At 42.0% G+C, this 20,604-nt stretch overlaps 1 protein-coding gene across 1 annotated transcript in view; it reads left to right on the top strand.

The window, feature by feature from the left end:
- The window catches only part of WIPF3 (WAS/WASL interacting protein family member 3), a 49,078-nt gene that overhangs the window by 24,038 nt on the left and 4,436 nt on the right, over positions 1-20,604 (top strand). The window contains exon 10 of the mRNA XM_030922414.1: positions 13,221-13,297. Within this exon, the coding sequence (XP_030778274.1) occupies positions 13,221-13,297 (77 nt within the window). The remainder of the gene's footprint in view (positions 1-13,220; positions 13,298-20,604) is intronic.

Genomic DNA, 20,604 nt, shown 5'->3' on the forward strand with positions numbered 1-20,604 from the left:
TGTGCTCCGGTTGGGGGGAAGTGGGCCTGCCCTGTGCTCAGGAGTGAGGAACACGGGCCTGCCCTGTGCTCCGGTTGGGGGAAAGTAGGCCTGCCCTGTGCTCAGGTGTGGGGAACACGGGCCTGCCCTGTGCTCAGGTGAGGGGAACCGGCCTGCCCTGTGCTCAGGTGGGGGGAACAGGGGCCGGCCCTGTGCTCAGGTGGGGGGAACACGGGCCGGCCCTGTGCTCAGGTGGGGGGAACACGGGCCGGCCCTGTGCTCTGGTTGGGGGAAAGTGGGCCTGCCCTGTGCTCAGGAGTGAGGAACACAGGCCAGCCCTGTGCTCAGGTGTGGGGAACACAGGCCTGCCCTGTGCTCCAGTCAGAGGAAAGTGGGCCTGCCCTGTGCTCAGGTTGGGGGAACACGGGCCTGCCTTGTGCTCAGGTGGATGTTCATCTCTGGGTCCACTGGGACATCTCTCTGCTGGCCTGTGTGGCTGTGCATTTAGAGATATAACCTTGTGTGCCCTTTGTAATAATATGTAAATACCAACTGCTCTGAGTTGAGAGAGAGAGAAAGGGAGCAGTGTGAAGGAGGATGGAGGTAAATCCCACCCACTGAAGGTTAAATAGAACATGAAGAGCCAGCAATGGGGAAGACAAGTGCTGTGTCCATCTCCCATCCCTGCTCAGTTCAGCATGCTCACATGAACCTCCTGTCATACAGCAGGCACCCTACAGGCACCAGAGGCTGCAGAGTGTAAGAAATAAGGTCTCCTCCCCACGCACCCACCACACACACTCCTGAGATAGATGAGAATTAGACCCCATAAGAGTGTCTTAATCAGTGATTGTTTAGAGTGCCAAGCGCACTTCAGTGGGCATGGGGGTGCAGGTGGATGCTGGGGGCTTGAAAGAGAGAGAGGGTCACAGTTCCACGTGGGTGGGAAGGCATCCAGGCTGAGGACAGGACAGACCCAGGAGAAAGCGTGATTGTGCTTGGTGCATGTACAAACCATATGTCCCATGTGGTATGTCAGGGCCCAAGGTGCCTGGCTGAGTAAGACCATACAAGCTGCCGGAGGCGCAAGGTCGGGAGTGTTGTGTATGTGTCCATATACAACACCGCTTTTCCCATCTTGTGAAATATGCACAGGAATCAGCTTGATAAAAACCTAGGTGTTGGTGTTCTTACTGGAGGACACACCTTAGGTTCCCCAGCAGCAGACCTCCTAATACTGCACCCGGAATTAGGCTCCTTTACTCCCTCAGGCAGCAGGACTCACACATGAGGAAACTGAGCCTGGCCCCCTGTGGTCAGAATGTGCCTCACGGGACTTTCCACATGGCAGGGAGAGCAGAGCCAAGGGACCCCCTTCATCAACAGGCAGCCAGATCTGAGTGGGCCGGAAGGAGCCAGGCTGCACGGGGCTGCCTGCACATGAACCTGCGGGGACAAGGAGATAAGTGTGCCTTCTAATAGTCTGTGTCCCGCCTAACGCATTGGAGCGTGCAACTGTAAGCAGGGAAGAACCGTCAGTGAGAACACTAAACGACAATTCCAGGGGCGCCATGGACCCCGCGGCGGATGCTGTGGATGTTCGTGCCTGGCACTGTTCTAGGTGCTTTGCATACCTTATCATTTGTCCTTAATGCAGAGTTTCCAGACAGGGAAAAGGCCAAGTGACTTGTCTAAAGCCTCACAGCAGATTAAAGCCAGAGCCAGGAATTTTGAACCCACATCGGTCTGAACCAGGGCCAGTTCCATTTGGCCGTGGCAAACTCTGAAAACAGACATGATGAGATGCAGGTTGAGACAGTTAACCAGTGTCTTGATCAGAGGAGGTAGAGACCAGGGTCAGGGAACCTGTTAGCCAGCCATTATAAGAGCCTGTGCTGGAAGGCCGAGGCGGGAGGATCACCTGAGGTCAGGAGTTTGAGACCAGCCTGGTCAACATGGTGAAACCCCGTCTCTACAAAAATACAAAGTTAGCCGGGTGTGGTGGCGCACACCTGTAATCCCAGCTACTCGGGAGGCTGAGGCAGGAGAATCGCTTGAACCTGAGAGGCAGAGGTTGTAGTGAGTCAAGATCGTGCCATTACACTCCAGCTTGGGCAACAAGAGCAAAATTCCATCTAAAAAAAAAAAAAAAGAGTCTGTGTGAGGGGAGGATGGATGGAGGAGGTCTTCAGAGTGATCAGGGTTTGGAGAACCAGGCCCAGATAGGATCAAGGAAGGTGGAGGAGCCAGGGTCCCAGGAGTGCTTACCTTGGGCTGGATGGAGGATGTGACACCAAGAAGGAACTGGAGGTTTCAGGGGGAGGTGATGGGATTCCTATCATTCATAGTGAGGGGAGGTGGCTGGAGGGCTACAAGGGGGAAATGCCATGTGGCAGGTGGAGCGCAGGGTATACAGGTCTGGGACTGATGGGGTGGAGCAAGGGCAAGGACTTGATTTGCTGGCCATTAGTTTGGAGATGGAAATATAGAACAATGAAGGACATGGCCATGATGTCGGCCGGGGTGCGTGAAGTAAGTCTAGTCTGTGTGACAGGAGGCTATAAGCTGCCAATGAACAGGGTCAACTCAGTCCCTCCCAGACATCCAGGTCCACGCAAGCATTTCATAAACAGGATTTGGCCTTGGTGACCTAGACAGACAGCTGAGGGGGGAAGTAAGGAATTCCTTTTATTATACTGTCACCAAGTTGTAAATCAAGAATTTATACTGTTTTTCTTAATTTAATTCATTATACTTATTGGCAGTATTGAAATAACTGTGCCCTTGGAAAATGCACATGTACAGAATCCCAGCTACTAGCTCATTTGGGCTCCTTTCCTTCCCGTGAGGCAGGGTTTGCTGACTGGCCACGTTCATGCCATAAGCCCCACAGCTTTCCCTTACACCCACCTGGCCCTGAAGGCTTTTTAATTGTAGCCTATACCCTAAACCAGAGGTCAGCAAACATTTTCTGTAAAGGACCAGAGAATACATATTTGAAGTAATGCAGGTCTTGATTGTAACTACTCAATTCTGCTGATTATTAAATCAATCAGCAGCCACAAACAATACGTAAATGAATGGGCATGGCTGAGTTCCAATAAAACTTTATTTACGAAAACAGGTATGGGCTGGATTTGGTCTGCTGGTCATGTTTTGCTGATCTGCCCTAAACCATTCCAGAAAACAGATTCCTAAAAACCTCTTTCTGCTCTTCAGTCTTTCTCAGTAATGTGCTGTGGGGGCCCTCAACCTTCAGATTCAGTCAGTTCTAATCTACAGCTAGCTGCATTTTATGCCCATGGTGCTCACTGGCACCCTCAAGAAGAAAAGAAAAGCTACACCCCCTCACTGCACACAGCTTGCTAGGAGGGCGCAGTTGGCAGTCTGCACACCAAAAGTAATCTCCTGATGTTTACAAAGGAGCAGTTTTTTAAAAAGCCTATTAAATGAACTGACATTGCACAGACTTGAAAGGGCAAGTGCAATTTTAAAATTAAGATACTGTTTTAGATTGATGTGGCATCAGTGGACACGAAGTACTCCACCAGCCTCCCAGCGAAATTAAATATGCATGTTCTTGTCATCCCTGTGAGCCCTAATGCAGAACCTTGATAATTATATTAGTGTGAATCAGATCTGGCGTATGCCTGTCTGATTACATTTTTCCTTACCAGTTTTCTTCTTGCTCACTGTTGACCTGGCTCCCCTAGATGAGTTCTTTGTGGTCTGGGACACAGTGTTGTTTCCATCAGATGAGTGTGTTCTCACGCACTGTGGTCGCCTGTGTGCTCTCTGTCCCCACCTGCTTGTTTGCTGTCTCTCTGACACACACACACGCAAGCACACACACACAGACACACACACGAGCACACATGCTTGGCTCTTCCACTAGCCATCATCAGTGTCTCCACTCTGCAGGTGTTTGCTGTTTTCTTCCATTGATTGAATGGCTTTGTTTAGTTTTGTGTTTTGTGTGTGTGTGTGTTTTCTTTTGTTTCATTTTTTTGAGATAGTCTCACTCTGTCACCCAGGCTGGAGTGCAGTGACGCAATCTTAGCTCACTGCAACCTCTGCCTCCTGGGCTCAAGTGATTCTCCTGCCTCAGTCTCCCAAGTAGCACATGTACCAGCACACCCGGCTAATTTTTGTATTTTTAGTACAGACGGGGTTTCATCCTGTTGGCCAGGCTGGTCTTGAACTCCTGACCTCAAGTGATCCGCCTGCCTTGGCCTCCCAAAGTGTTGGGATTACAGGTGTAAGCCACCGTGCCCAGCCTATTTTTTTTTTTTCCTAATGTTTTTAAAATGCATTAGGTTCCTCAATAAGTGAAATATATAATTACCATTATGAGCCATCAGTTCCACTCCCGGGTATAGGCTAAAAAGAATTTAAAACTAGTGTTCAAACAAGAACTTGTACATAAATATTCATAGCAGCACTATGCACAATAGCTAAAAGGTGGAAATAACTGATGAACACAGGAGCAAAATGTGGTGTGGCCATACAATATGATTCAACAAGAAATAGGATGGAAGCACTGATACATTGCTACAACATGGATGAACCTTGTGTTAGTTTGTTCTCACATTGTTATAAAGAAATACTTAAAACTGGGTAATTTATAAGAAAAGAGGTTTAATTGGCTTACAGTTCTGCAGGCTGCACAGGAAGCACAATGCCAGCATTTGCTTCTTGGGAAACCTCCGGGAGCTTCCAGTCATGGTGGAAGGCGAATGAGGAGCACTTGTGTCACATGACAGAGTGGAGCAAGAGGGAGAGTGGTTGGAGGAGATGCCACACACTTAACCAGACCTTGCAAGAATTCACTATCTCAAGGACAGCACCAAGCCGTAAGGGATCTGCCCCCATGACTCAGACACCTCACACCAGGCCCCACCTCTAAACTGGGGATTACAGTTCAACATGAGATTTGGTGAGGACACATATTCAAACTATATCAAACCTTGAAAATATTATGTAAGTGAAAGAATCCAGAAACGAAAGACCACATACCGTATAATTTCATTTAGAAGGAATGCCCAGAAGAGGCAAATCCACAGAGGCAGAAAATAGGTTAGTGGTTTCCAGAGACAAGGGGAAGAAAGGAATGGTGAGTACTGATAGATGCAAGGCTTTCTTTTGGCAGCCAGGGCAACATAGCAAGACTCTGTCTTTATAAAAAAAATTTTAAAAATTAGCCAGGCATGGTGGTGTGCTCCTATAGTCTCAGCTGCTGGGGAGGCTCAGGCAGGAGTATCATTTGAGCCCAGGAGTTTGAGACTGCAGTGAGCTATAATTGTGTCCCTGCACTCTAGCCTGCGCAACAGTGAGATCCTCTCTCTGAAAAAAAAATTAGGCTGAGTACACTGGCTCATGCCTGTAATCCCAGCACTTTGGGAGGCCGAAGCAGGTGGATGGCTTGAGCTCAAGAGCTCGAGACCAGCCTGGGCAACATGGTGAAACCCCATCACTGCGAAAAAAATACAAAAATTAGCCGAGTGTGGTGGTGCATGCCTGTAGTCCCAGCTACCTGGGAGGCTGAGATGGTAGGATTGCTTGAGCCTGGGAGGTGGAGGTTGCAGTGAGCCATAATGGTGCCACTGCACTACAGCCTGGGTGCCAGAGCAAGACCCTGTCTCAAAAAAAAAGTTAAATTTTCCTTTTGGGGTGATAGAAACATTTTGAAACTATATAGAAGTAATGGTTACACAACACTGTAAATGTACTAAATGTCACTAATGGTAAATTGTATGTTATGTGTATTTTACAACAATAAAAAGAAAATGAACAAAAACTGTCAGTAGGAATTCTGGGAAAAATGCAAAGATCACAAATATTTGTTAACATAATGATGGTAGAAAGAATGACATTATCTTCCTATCAACAGATACACTGAGGCCCTGACCCTTTGGAGAGATTTAGATAAACAAGTGCCTCACATGTGCTTGAAAAATTCACATTTCAAACATAATTGTGTTTATATCCCGAGTCCTGAACAACTCCCCATCCTCCTCTTCCCCTGGCCCCTGGCAGTACCTTCTACTCTTTGTCTCTACTAATTTGACTGCTCTAGGGACCTCATATAAGTGGAATTATATAGTATTCGTCTTTTTAAGCCTGGTTTATTTTACTTAGCTTATGTCCTCAAAATTCATCTATGTTGTAGCATATGTCAAAATTTATTTCCTTTTTAAGGCTGAATAGTATTCCATTGTATGGATGTGTACCACATTTTGTTATCCATTAATCCCTTGATGGACACTTGGGCTGCTTCCACCTCTTAACTTTTGTGAATGCTCTGAATATGGAAGTACAAATATCTGTTCAAGTCCCTGCTTTCAATACCCAAAGTAGAATTGCTGGATCATATGGTAATTCTATTTTTAATTTTTTGAGGAAATGCTATACCATTTTCATATCCACTGGACCATTTTACACTTCTACCAACAGTGTGCAAGGGTTTCAATTTCTCTATATTCTCTCCAACAATTTTTATTTTCTGGTTTTTATTTTATTTTATCTTATCTTATTTTTATTGTATAGTGGCCATTCTAATAGGTATGAGGTGGTATCGCTTTATGATTCAACTCCTATTTTAAAATAGAGTTACTTTACACTTAACAGTAAAACTACTCACCGTTATTTCCATTAGCAATGGAACCTCTCCATTAGGCACTGCAGTAACTTCAACAGTATGGAATAGTTCATGTCATAAAAATTAAAGGATTAGATGTCCCAAGACAGAGAATCCAGAGGACAACGCACACTGCCAGTAGGAGAGTATTTATTTCCATCTTTGCGGAAGGCAGCTGGGGAGTAAGAACCTCTGCCCTGATGAGCTTTCCTTGGCGAAACCTGGTTTTTACTGCTGACCATACCTCTTCAAAAGCTGTCTTCCAGCACCCCACTCTTTTACCACAGCTTCTGTCCTTCCAGGACAATCCTTTATTTCTTTGAACCCATGAATGTGCTGTAATGTCTATAGAGTATCTCCCTGGACCTACTCTGGTCCCTGAACCATTTTTCTGCTCTTCTCTTAGCCAACACTATCTCCACTTCCCCGCCCTCTGTTCTCTCTGGAGCCAAGTCCTCCCAGGCTTTCTCCCCTCTGCACCATGGTAAGCACTCTTACCAAGGCCACCAGTGGATCTCCATGTTGCCAACTACAGTGTCAGAGGCCCTAGCCTCAGCCCGTCACTCCCTCTTTCTGAAACACTTCTTCATTTAGATTTTATGACAGCTCTCTCGTTTCTCCTTCCATTGCACACTGACTCCTTCTCAGTTTTTTGTTACACCACATACTTCATAGTTGTCTTTGACTTCTGTCTTCTACTCTTGCATCCAACTTACCAGTGAACTCGGGTGTTTGTCTTTGAAATGCATCGAGAATCTGATCTCTCTCACCTCCTCTGCCACTCCCATTCTGCCCTAAGCCACTGTCATTCCTCACCCAAATTGTTGCTGGAACCTGCTAACAGGCTCCACTGCTTCACACTGCAGCCCAAGTGATTTGTCTACAGCCCAAGTCCAGTCACTACCCTCTGCTCAGAATCCTCCAGGGAATCCCCATCTCGCCCCAAGTCAATTGGAAATTCCTATCATAGCTCATAAGACCTACGTGAACTGCCTCCCTCCCCTTTCACCACTCTCCTCCTACCTCATTATGCTCTAACAACACCTGCCATTTCCAGCACATTCCAAGCACATTTTTGCTCCTGGGCTCTGCATTTGCTGTTCCTTCTGATATCTGATTCTAAGTGACGATAACCACTTTTAATACATTGGTGTACATATGTCTGGTCTTTTCTCTCTTTATTTGATCAACTTCTATTCTACCTAAATATACAAACTATTTTTTTACAAAATTTAGATTTTATTTTATATACTTTTTGGTATAGTTTCTCCAAATATCCACATGACTGTCTCCCTACTTTCTCTTGATCTTTGATCAAATGGTACCTGTCTTAGCTCAGGCTGCCATAACAAAATACTGTAGACTGGGTGGCACAAACAACAGAAATTTATTTTCTCCTGGTTCTGGAGGCTGAGAAGTCCAAGATCAAGGTGCATGTCAATTTAGTTTCTGGGGAGGGCTCTCCTCCTGGCTTGCAGAGGGCTACCTTCTCACTGTGTGCACACTTGGTGCCACACAAGCTTCCTGGTGTCCTATTTGATAAGGGCACTAATCCCATCATGATGGTCTCATCCTCATGACCTCACTTACACCTAATGACCTGCCAAAAGCCACACCTCCAAATACCATCACACTGGGGCTAGGGCTTCCACATATGAATTTTGGAGAAACATGATTCAATCCATGGCAGTAACTTATCAGAGAGGTCTCCCCTGACTACCCTGTATAAGATAGAAGCTCTTCCTGCCCTATCACTTTTTATTCTCTTTACACTGTTTTTTAATTGTCTTCAAAGCATTTATCACCTCCAGACATTATTTACCTGTTACTTGTCTGCCTCCACAGTACAGTGTAAGGCCCTGAATGGCAGGGACTGCAGCAGTTTTTATTCACTGGCTTATTTCCAGCTCTCAGAATAAAGTGAGGTACACAGACACTCCTTACGTATTTGTTGAATTAATAAATTAAAACATTCACTCATATATGCATTGCTGAACCATTTACATAATAAAAAAATTTGGAAATAGCACACATCTCCAGTATTGGGGTTAAATAAATGCAGGCAGAGCCACACAATGGAACGCTATGTAACCATTAAAAAATGGTGCTATCAAATATTTAGTGACATGGGAAAATGTTTACCTTTTTACATAAAAACACCTTGTTACGTAAAAACAATACCAAAAAATGTATACAAAAAAGCATATAAAATAAAATCTACATTTTGTTAAAAAAATAAATTTGTGTATCTGTGTAGAAAGGGAGAAGATCAAATAGATCTTCTATTTGAAATATGCACACCAAAATATTTTATTTATTTACTTATTCATTTATTTAGAGATTAGATCTCACTCTGTTGCCCTGGCTGGAGTGCAATGGTGCGATCTTGTCTCACTGCAGCCTCTGCTTCCCAGGTTCAAGCAATTCTCCTGCCTCAGCCTCTTGAGTAGCTGGGACTACAGGCGTGCACCACCATGCCCAGCTAATTTTTGTATTTTAGGGTTTCCCCACATTGGTCAGGCTGGTTTCCAACTCCTGGCCTCAAGTGATCTGCCTGCCTTAGCCTCCCAAAGTACTGGGATTACAGGTGTGAGCCACTGCACCCAGCCTGTACACCAAAATATTAAAAGTGGTTAACACTCAATGGTGAAATGTTGGGTGATTTTCATTTTCTTTACTAATTAGTTCAAGTTTTTATAATACATGTACATTGCTCTTAACGATCTTGAAATCTAATTTTTAAATTGCAAGTTGTCGGGAGAGAGAATATGATTAGCTCACCTCTGGCCCGAGCACCTGTGGACAGGAAGTGAGGTCTGCTGGTATGTAGGGTGACCTCTCTCAGAGACTGAGGGGGCTCAGTTCTCTACGAGGAGAGGAGGTTGAGGAAGGAGTGATGGAGGCTCTCATACCAGCCGGAATGATGATAGCAACAGTGGGGGATGAGAGGAAAGGCCAGACGCGCTCTCTAAGGTGTAAACCTAGAAGATACTAGAACGATCATTTCCGATCACACTTGTCGTTTCCTTCACTTAGAGATTATGAGAAGCCTCCAGTGTAAGAACAAGAAAGGCCCTTTGAGCTCAGCCAGCCCAACTCCTTCCTGTACAGCTAGAGAAGCCAAGGCAGAAGTAAAGTGGCCTGCCCCTGTTTACGGCTGGTGGCAAAGCTGGGGCTAGAGTCCAGGTTTTCTGCCTCGGGGTCCAGCGTTCCTTGAACCATGTTGCACTGCCTCTCCACTCTGATGCCAGGGCAGCCCATAGCTTAGTCAGATGGTGTTGGCCCGGAGCTGACAGTTAGGTCTGCTTCAAAGCTCCCTCCCTGGCTTGCAGGAATTGCAGCCCAGGGGTGGTGGTTATTCTGGGTGGTTATAAATGGGAGGGAAGAGGAACCATCTGTGGACACGAGACAGAAGCAATGTCCACTGAGCCTGCTCTTAAGTGCAGTAGGTGCTTGAGATTGAGGAGAGAAGTAAACGATATTTCTCCTGATGAGTTACAGTATCCCAAGTGTGAAAACCCCTGATCTGCTGAATCTGCAAAGCCCTTCTGTGGGAAGGGAGCCCACGTGAAGGAGTACTTCAGCAGAATGACTCTGCTTTTGAATTCTGAGATTCTGGGGGCATCTCATAAGGGAAAATCCCTTTAAGGGAATATTTGGATTAAAAGCACTCTGACAAACCCTGACTAAGTCCTGGTTACTCACTTCTAGCAGCAATGATTTTTTTTTTTTGTTTTTTGTTTTTTTTTTTTTTTTTTTTTTACAAGATAGAGTTTGCCTTTCTGTTTTAGGGAGAAACTGATTCCCCTTTAACCCCTCTGATATTGTTTCTTGTCATATTTATGAAAACCAGTGGGAAGAGTCAGGTGCGATGGCTCATGCCTATAATCCCAATGCTTTGGGAGGCTGAGGTGGGCGGATCGCTTGAGCTCAGGAGTTCAAGACCATCCTGGCAAACATGGCAAAACCCCATGTTTCTATTTTTCTATTTGAAACCCCATTTTTTACTACCAAAAATATAAAAAATTAGCCAGCTGTGGTGGTGTGCACCTGTAGTCCCAGCTACTCAGGAGGCTGAGGTGACAGGGTTGCTTGAGCCTTAGAGGCAGAGGTTGCAGTAAGCTGAGATCATGCTACTGCACTCCAGAGCAAGACCCTGTCTCAAAAAAAAAAAAAAAAAGAAAAGAAAAGAAAAGAAAGAACCAGTGGGAATTGCTAACCTATGTTGAAGCCTATTTTATGCCTAGTAGTTCCCAAACAGGGGAAATTTTGCCTCCCAGGAGACATTTGGCAATGTCTGGAGTCATTTTTGGGTTGTTACAAGTGGCCATGAGCAGGGGTGTGCTACTGGTGTCTAGTGCGTAGAGACCAGGGATGCTGTTAAACATCCTACAATACACAGGACCACCCCCACAATAGAGAATTACATAGCCCAAATGTCAATAAAGCCAAGATTGCAGACCCCTGGCCTAGAAGGTCTTTCTGTAGTGGACAGGAATTTCTTAAATCTAAGAACAATCATTTCCAAGTCTACCCTCTCTTATGGAATTAGACAAAGGGCTGTATATTAGTGTTTTCTTCTTTTTTTATTTTTATTTTTTTACTTTTTGTTCCGTTAATAAACTAGCTAAAAATCTAGCAGTTACTATATATTTTGCTCTAAAATATCTTTATTCTAGAACAAGTGCACTCATTAATTTAAAAAGTTTTAATGAAAATTACAGTGCCCATTTGATTAATGTGTTATAAGTTTTAGAGACCCTTCAACATGATAGTCCAATTTTTAAAAATGTGCCTTATCTTAAAAGGTTTTTATAATGACTTATATATTATATATGTTGTAGAAAAGTTGAAAAAATGTTTCTTAAGAGAGTTTTTTGACCAGGCATGGTGGTTCACGCCTATAATCCCAGCACTTTGGGAGGCCAAGGTGGGAGGATCACTTGAGCCCAGGAGTACGAGACAAGCCTGGCCAGCATGGCGAAACCTTGTCTCTACTAAAAATATAAAAAAAAATTAGCCAGGCATGGTGGCAAGCACCTGTAGTCCTAGCTACTCAGGAGGCTGAGGAATCAGAATTGCTTGAACCTGGGAGGCGGAGGTTGCAGTGAGTTGAGATAGCACCACTGCACTCCAGCCTGTGGCAAGACTCTGTCTCAAAAAAAAAAAAGAGAGAGTTGATTTTTTCTTAAATGGTGATTCTACCACTTAGAAGGAAACATTTCAGAATATTATTGTGTATTTCTCAATGAATTTTTAAAATAGTTATCATTCTATTTACACAAATTCATTTCTCCAAAATGAGTCTTTGTAAATATTCAGTTTCCTGCAGGGTGCAGTAGCTCATGCCTGTAATCCCAGAACTTTAGGAGGCAAAGGCGGGAGGATCACTCGAGTCCAGAAGTTTGAGACCAGCCTGGGAAACATAGTGAGACCCTGTCTCTACAAAAAATTTTAAAAGTTAGCAGAGTGTGGTGATACATACCTGTGATCCCAACTATGCAAGAGGCTGAAGTGGAAGGATCACTTGAGTCTGGAAGGTTGAGGCTGCAGTGAATCATGATCATATCACTGCATTCCATCCTGGGAGACAGAGGGAGACCTTGTCTCAAAAATGAAATAAAATGAAAAATAAAATAATAAAAATACAGGTGCTTAGTACTCCATCATGTAATACTGAACCCTACATTACCTAAAATCCTGTGTTGAACACAGGTCATTATTAATTGTTCACTATTATAAATAATCTATAATGAACATTCATGCTTTTCATGTTGCTTTTTAAATAGTACAGCAATCTGGATTGTTCTGGAGACTTTGGGACATGATTATTTAATGCCTAGTTCATGACAGAAACAGAATAGATAGGTGTCCTACCAGTGCAGCAGAGGAAACACCATTTAGAATAACCAAGTGAAGGGAGAGTTCTGGAACACCTAGGAATGGGATTTTAAACTTGGGTAGACCAACCAAAACATGTATCTGTATATATACAGATGTATGTATGGAAATACCAAAAAGAAACAATAATTGAAGAGATAAACACCAAGCTTTTAGCCATGGTGACTCTGGGATAGAAAATTGGGACTGGGGGGAGGAACAAGAAGAGAAGAGGAATTTTGGTTTTTTTTTTCCATTATCTTCTTTATTCTTTGAATTCTTAACTATAAGAATATATTCATATGTAACTTGTGTAATACTTAAGCACAATGCACTTGAGAGAATGATTTGGATCCTCATGGATGGGAGGCCTGATTTATGTCAGCAGTTACTCATCTTTCACTTTTTTATCCAGCCCTAGTATTGCTGGGCACATTGTGGATAATGGATGAGCATCCCTGGAGATGGTATATTTTGGTAGAGAAGTTCTAACATGCATTTAGATGATGGGCCTTAATAATTTGTTCTCTTCACAGTGTATTAGACATGACTTTTCTGCATCCATCATCTTTGACATAGAAGATGGCAGTGGTGGAAATAGTCTAGGGCCAGGATCCTGAAGGTTTCATTGCTTTAGGTGCTGGTTTAGAGAAAGTTTCTCTGTGAAGCATGCACACTTGGTCCCTGGGCCAATAGATAATGAGATTGTTCTTTTTTCCTTCAGGCCGGACACCTGGTCCCTGGCTCCAAGCGGAGGCAGTCGGGCAGAGCTCTGATGACATCAAAGGCAGAAATTCTCAGGTAACACAAGACTCATGTCTCTGAATGTAAAACCAGGAATTATCCTCAGGGGGCACAGAAATGGTAAGGGTATGCTTTCTCCTTAACAGTTTTATATTTTTCCTCAGACTCCTTTTCTTCAGGGAAAGCCATTTGGTGGATCTTTGTTCCAAGCCAGAATGAAACACTCACCATTTCAAAATCTGAAGTGTGACAAAAGGCAGGGCTTCCCTGGAATCACCACTACATACAGAAGCAAGTTTAGCAACTCTGACATTCTGCAACAATCATGCCAATCACTTCCCATTCTTCCTCAGTTATGCTGGCCTGTGAGAAAAACTGAATAACATGTATAAAACATAATTCAGTATTCTCTCTCATCTATAGAATACATGGTTTCTTTTAGCACACTTGGAGTTTTTTTCCCCCACCAATGTTATAATTGATTTTGGCCAAATTTAGTCACAATTCAAGTACTAATACCTACAAGAAATGAACAGAACTAGAAGGGAAGCCAGACAGCTGCTTTTGTGATAAGACAGTCCTTGAAGAAACACCTTTAGTTTCACCCAGGGCATCTTAAACAGAAGTATTTCCTAACCTGGACACAACGTCTCCCTGCACATCTTTAAAAGTCCTTTGTTTCTTTGAAAACATGTATTCAGTCGAACAATAGTCTCCCCATTTCCGAATCATATGTGACAGACTACAGAATCACTTGCAGTTAAACCAGGCAATTCTGCAGCTGTGTGGAACATCAAGGAGAGTGACCTGAGAAGGAAGAGGCTAGGTTCCTAGAAGCTAGGATGAGTTCCTCAGAGGAAAAAGTACATCCTCTAGCAGATAAGTATTACCCTTTTCTAACCACAGATGATGTAAGAATTGCAGTAACGATTCTCAGATGATCACAGGTTCAAAACTGTGCATATGACTGTAGTTAAGGAAGAAGTATATATACATAGGAAAAAAGACAGGAAGAATATACACAATATTGTTAACAGGTAGAGAACATTCTGAGAAGATGGCAGAGGAGAAAGCACCAGGAATCTGTGGACGACAATTGCATTGGCGGAATCTGTCTGATGTAATTTGTCTCATGTATTTTGGAACTCTGGGATTCATTAAAGGCTTGCAACTTCCAGGGGAAAGCTTGGACAGTAAATTGTGCTCTTAGTACAATAGTAACTACTCATCCTCCACCCCCCAGCCCATGGCAGGCAACTGGGCACGTGTTCCTGGAGCCACTTGCACATAGCTTGCAGACCCAGGGTGGGCACACAAAAAACCCTGTTCTCCAGATACTGGGGAATCTGTTCTCTGATTGCTTATTGCTGCTTCTGATCACAGAGGTACAAATAAAGAGATGGGCAGCCATTGTTGCACCTCCTCTTATTGTTGTACCTCCTCTTATTGTTGTAAATCCCTTTCCCTCTGGCTGAAGTGGCCTCCTGGGGATTTCAAGGGCTGGTGGCCATTTTGTTCCTCCTGTCCTTTCTCTTTTTTTTCCCATTTGGGAGCCAAACATTAAAGACGAACATTCAAAGGCTACTACATATATGATGAAAATTAGAAAGTGACCACATATGCCCAGGGAAAGGCATGAGCTCAGAAAAGACCAAGAATACCTTAAGAGTACACCTCAGGCTGATTCTTAGCACAGAGACAGCCTACAACAATCAAAAAAATAAAGCGAACAAAAACAATAAGAAAAACCAGCAAACCCTGGGGGAGAGAGAGAATTGATATCTAGAGTTACCACATTATTAGATTAAAATGTAGAGTTTTCAACAACAAAAATCACATCATACAAAAAACAGGAGAGTATGGCCCATTCAAAGGAAAAAAAAAAATACATCGATAGAGACTGCTTTTAAAAAAGACCTGATGGGAGATCTACTAGACAAAGACTTTAAAACAACTGTCTTAAAGATGCTCAAAGAACTAAAGGAAAATGTGGAGAAAGTAAAGAAAATGATGTATGAACAAAATGGAAGTATCAATAAAGAGGAAAAAACATTCTAGAGCTGAAAAATAAAACAAATGAAATGAAAAGTTTACTAGAGGGAATAAAAGGCAGACTTGCACAGGCAGATGAAAGAATCAACAAACTTGAAGATAGGACAACTGAAATTATTGAGTCAGAAGAACATAAAGGAAAAAGAATTAAAAGTGAACAAAGCCTAAGAGACTTGCAGGAGACCATCAAGCAGACTAACATGCTTATTGTGGGAGTTCGAGAAGGAGAAAGGAAAGAGAAAGGGTAAAAAATAAAAAAGACTCTCTGAAGAAATAATAGATCAAAACTCCCCAAATCTGTTGAAAGGCATGAATATAAACATCCAAGATGCTCAGTAAAGTAAGATGAACTAAAAGAGCCACACCAAATAAACACTATAATCAAATTTTCAAAAGGCAAAGAGAAAATCTTGAAAGCAGCAAGAGAGAAGTGACTCATCACATACAAGGGATCCTCAGTAAGACTGTCAGTAAATTTATCATCTGAACTTTGAAGGCCAGAAAGTAGTAAGCCCATATAGTCCAAGTGCTAAAAGAAAAAAACTGTCAAGCAATAATTTTGTATCTGGCAAAACCATTCTTAAAAAGTGAGGGAGAGCTGGGCGCGGTGGCTCAAGCCTGTAATCCCAGCACTTTGGGAGGCCGAGACGGGCGGATCACGAGGTCAGGAGATCGAGACCATCCTGGCTAACACGGTGAAACCCTGTCTCTACTAAAAAATGCAAAAAAAACTAGCCGGGCGAGGTGGCGGGCGCCTGTAGTCCCAGCTACTTGGGAGACTGAGGCAGGAGAATGACATAAACCCAGGAGGCGGAGCTTGCAGTGAGCCGAGATCCGGCCACTGCACTCCAGCCTGGGCGACAGAGCGAGACTCCGTCTCAAAAAAAAAAAAAAAAAAAGTGAGGGAGAAATTAAGATATTCACAGATAAACAAAAGCTGAGGGAGTTTGTTACCACTAGACCTGCCTTGTAAGAATACACAAGGGAGTCCTAAAGGCTCAAATGAAAGGACATGAGGCAGTAACTTGAAGCTGTAGGAAGAAACAATGACCTCACTAAAGATAGCTATATGGCCAAATATAAAAGCTAATATTATTGTAACAACAGTTTGTAACTATACTTTTGTTTTCTACATGATTTAAAAGATAAAACATTTAAAAATTTTTTAGTTTAAAAGCTAATGTTATTGTAACTTTGGTTTGTAACTATATATTTAGGGTTACACATAATTTAAGAGACTAGTGTATTTAAAAGACTTATTAATTAATGTTTTGGGGCACACAATATACAAAGATGTAATTTGTTCACATCAACAATTAAAAGGAGTGGTGATGGAGCTGTAAAGAAGCAGATTTTTTTTTTTTTTTTTGAGACGGAGTCTTGCTCTGCCACCCAGGCTGGAGTGCAGTGGCCGGATCTCAGCTCACTGCAAGCTCCGCCTCCCGGGTTTACGCCATTCTCCTGCCTCAGCCTCCCGAGTAGCTGGGACTACAGGTGCCTGCCTCATCGCCCGGCTAGTTTTTTGTATTTTTAAGTAGAGACAGGGTTTCACCGTATTAGCCAGGATGGTCTCGATCTCCTGACCTCGTGATCCGCCCGTCTCGGCCTCCCAAAGTGCTGGGATTACAGGCTTGAGCCACCGCGCCCGGCAGAAGCAGATATTTTGTATGTTATTGAATCTAAGCTACTATAAAATCAAATCATAGTGTTATAACTTTAGGATGTTAAGTGTAATTCCTATGGGCTATGGCCTGAAACTTTGTGTCCCTCAAAATTCATATGCCAAAACCTAAACCCTAATGTGACAGTATTAAAAGATTGGGCCTTTGGGGAGATGATAAATCATCAGGGCAAAGCCCTCATGAATGAGATTAGTGCCCTTATAAAACAGGCTTAAGGGAGCTTGTTCATCCCTTTCACCATGTGAAGTTGTAGTTTGAAGGCACCATGTATGAAGCAGACAGCGAGCACTCACAAGACACCATATCTGCTGGTGCCTTGATCTTGGACTTCCCAGGCTCTACAAATTTAAGAAATAAATTTCTGCTGTTTTCATAAATTACTCAGTGTTATAGCAGCCTGAAAATACTAAGACACCATGGTAACAACACAGAAAATAGCTATAGAATATATACAAGAGGAAATGAGAAACAAATTTAAACATTTCACTATAAAAAAAGTCAACTAAACAGAAAAGAAAGGGTATGAGGTACAAAAAAACTATATAGAAAACAAGCAGCAAAATGACAGAGTAAATCCCTCCTTGTCAGTAATTGCTTCAAATATAAATGGATTAAACTTTCCAATCAAAAGATAGAGGTTGGCAGAATGGATTTTTAAAAATCTGATCCAACAGTATGCTGTTTACAAGAGACTCAGTTTAGCTATAAAACACATAGGTTGAAAGTGAAAGGATGGAAAGAGATATTCCTACTGTGATCAAAAGAGAGCAGGGGTGGATCTACTAACATCAGGCAAAATAGATATTAAATGAAAAAGTTTACAAGAAACAAAAAGGACATTATATGTTAATACAAGGTTCAATAGAGCAAGAAGACATAACAATTACAGATATTAGTTCACCTAATAACAGACCATCAAAATGCATGAAACAAAACTGACAGAAATAAAGTGAGAAATAGACCTATAATAATAGTTGAAGAATCAAATATTCTACTCCCAATAATGGGTGAAACAACCAGACAGGAGATAAGGAAAGAAATAGAGAACACAAAAAAGCTGTATATAACAGACATACACAGTACACTCTACCCAACACAGCAGTATATACATTCTTCTTAAATGTACCTGAGACATTTTCCAGGAGAGATCATTTGTTAAGTCACAAATTGAGTGTCTTAAATGATTTTAAAATATAGATATCAGGCCAGACACGGTGGCTCACGCCTGTAATCCTAGCACTTTGAGATGCCTAGCGGGGTGGATCACCTGAGGTCAGGAGTACCAGATCAGCCTGGCCAACATGGCGAAACCTTGTCTCTACTAAAATACAAAAAAAAAGCCGGGCATGGTGGCGGGCACCTGTAGTCCCAGCTACTTGGGAGGCTGAGGTGGGAGAATTGCTTGAACCCAGGCGGCAGAGGTTGCAGTGAGCTGAGACTGTGCCATTGCACTCTAGCCTGGGCAACAAGAGTGAAACTCCATCTAAAAAAAAAAGATAGATATCAGACAAAATATCTTTCCTAACACAGTGTAATAAAATTATAAATCTAGAACAGAAATAAAACTGGAAAATTTAGAAATTTGTAGAAATTAAGAACTATACTCTTAAACAACTAATGGAACAAGGAATAAATCAGAAAGGAAACTATAAAACACCTGGAGATTAATTAAAATGAACATACAACATACCAAAATTAATGGAACACTGAAAGCAGTGCTAAGAGGGAGATTTATAGCTACAATTTTTACATTAAAAAACAAGAAAGTTATCAAATCAGCAACCTAATTTTACAATGTAAAGAGCTAGAAAAAGAAGAACAAACCAAACCTAAAGCTAGCAAGAAGGAAGGAAATGAAGAAAATTAGAACAGAGATCAGTGAAGTAGAGAATAGAAAAACAATACAGAAAATCAACAAAGCCAAAAGTTGGTTATTGAAAAGATTAACAAAACGGATAAACCTTTAGTTAGATAGACTAAGGAAAAAATAGAGAAGACTCAAATTGCTAAAATCAGAAATGAAAGTGGATATATTACTACTAATTCAACTGAAATAAAAAGGATTATAAGAGAGTATTATAAATAATTTTATGCCAAAAAGTTGGATAACGCAGATAAAATGGACACATTTCTAAAAATACAAAACCTACCAAGACCAAATCTCAATGAAATAGAAAGTCTGGCTGGGCATGGTGGCTCACACATGTAATCACAGCAGTTTGGGAGGTTAAGGTGGGAGAATTGCTTGAGGCCAGGAGTCTGAGCCAGCCTAGACAACATAGTAAATCCTGTCTCTACAAAAAAAAAAAAAAAATTTAATTAGCCAGACATGGTGGTGCGTGGCTGTAGTCTGGCTACTTGGTAGATTGAGGAGAGAAGATTACTTTAGCCCAGGAATTTGAGGCTGCAGTGAGCTATGGATTGCACCATTGCACTACAGCCTGGATGACAGAGTGAGACCCTCTCAAAAAAGAAAGAAAGAAAAAGAAAAGAAAAAGAAGATAGAGAGTAGAAGGATGGTTACAAACTAGTGGGGGAGTGGAGTTGGGGATGGTTAATTGGTATAAAAAAATAGAAAGAATAAATAAGAACTACTATTTGATAGCACAACAGGTGACTATAGTCAATAATAATTTAACGGTGCAGTTTAAAATAACTCAAAGAGTATAACTGGATTGTCTGTAACACAAAGGATAAATGCTTGAGGGGATGGATACCCCATTTTCCATGATGTGATGATCACTCATTGCATACCTGTATCAAAACATCTCAGGTACCCCATAAATATATACGCCTACTATGTACCCACCAAAAAAAAGAAATAGAAAATCTGAATAGACTTATAACTAGTAAGGACTTTAACCATTAATCAAATGTCTCCCAAAAAAGAAAAGCTCTGGACTTCATGGCTTCATTGGTGAATTCTCCCAAACGTTCAAAGAACTAACCCAATCCCTCTAAAAGCGTTCCAAAAAATTGAAGAGGAGGGAACACTTTTTATCTACTCTATGAGACCAGCATTATCCTGATACCAAAGCCAGACAAAGACACTACAAGAAAACTACAGACCAATATCCCTTATAAACATTGATGCAGAAATTCTCAACAAAATACTAGCAAATCAAATCCAGTAGTATATTAAAAGGATTATATACCATGACCAAGTTGGATTTATTCCTGCATGGCAAAGATTATTCAATATATAAAAATCAGTTAATGCAATATATGGCATTAATAGGATGAAGGGAAAAAACACATGCTCATCTCAATTGATGCAGAAAAAGCATATGACAAAATTGAAGACCTTTTCATGATTAAAAACATTCTCAATAAACTAGGAATAGAAGGAAACTCCCTTAACATAATAAAAGCCATATATGAAAAATCTACAGTGAACATGCTCAATGGTGAAAGACTGAAAGCTTTTGCTTTGAGATCAGGAACAAGGCAAGGACGCCTGCTTTCATCGCTTCTATTCAGCATAGTACTGGAAGTCTATCCAGAGCAGTTGGGCAACAAAAAGAAATAAAAGGCATCCAAATTGGAAAGCAAGAAGTAAAATTATCTCTGTTTGCAGATGATATGTTGTTATATGTAGAAAACTCTAAAGATTTCACCAAAAAAAAAAAG

Source organism: Rhinopithecus roxellana, chromosome 18 (genome assembly GCF_007565055.1).
Source record: "Rhinopithecus roxellana isolate Shanxi Qingling chromosome 18, ASM756505v1, whole genome shotgun sequence".
Lineage (NCBI taxonomy): Eukaryota > Metazoa > Chordata > Mammalia > Primates > Cercopithecidae > Rhinopithecus > Rhinopithecus roxellana.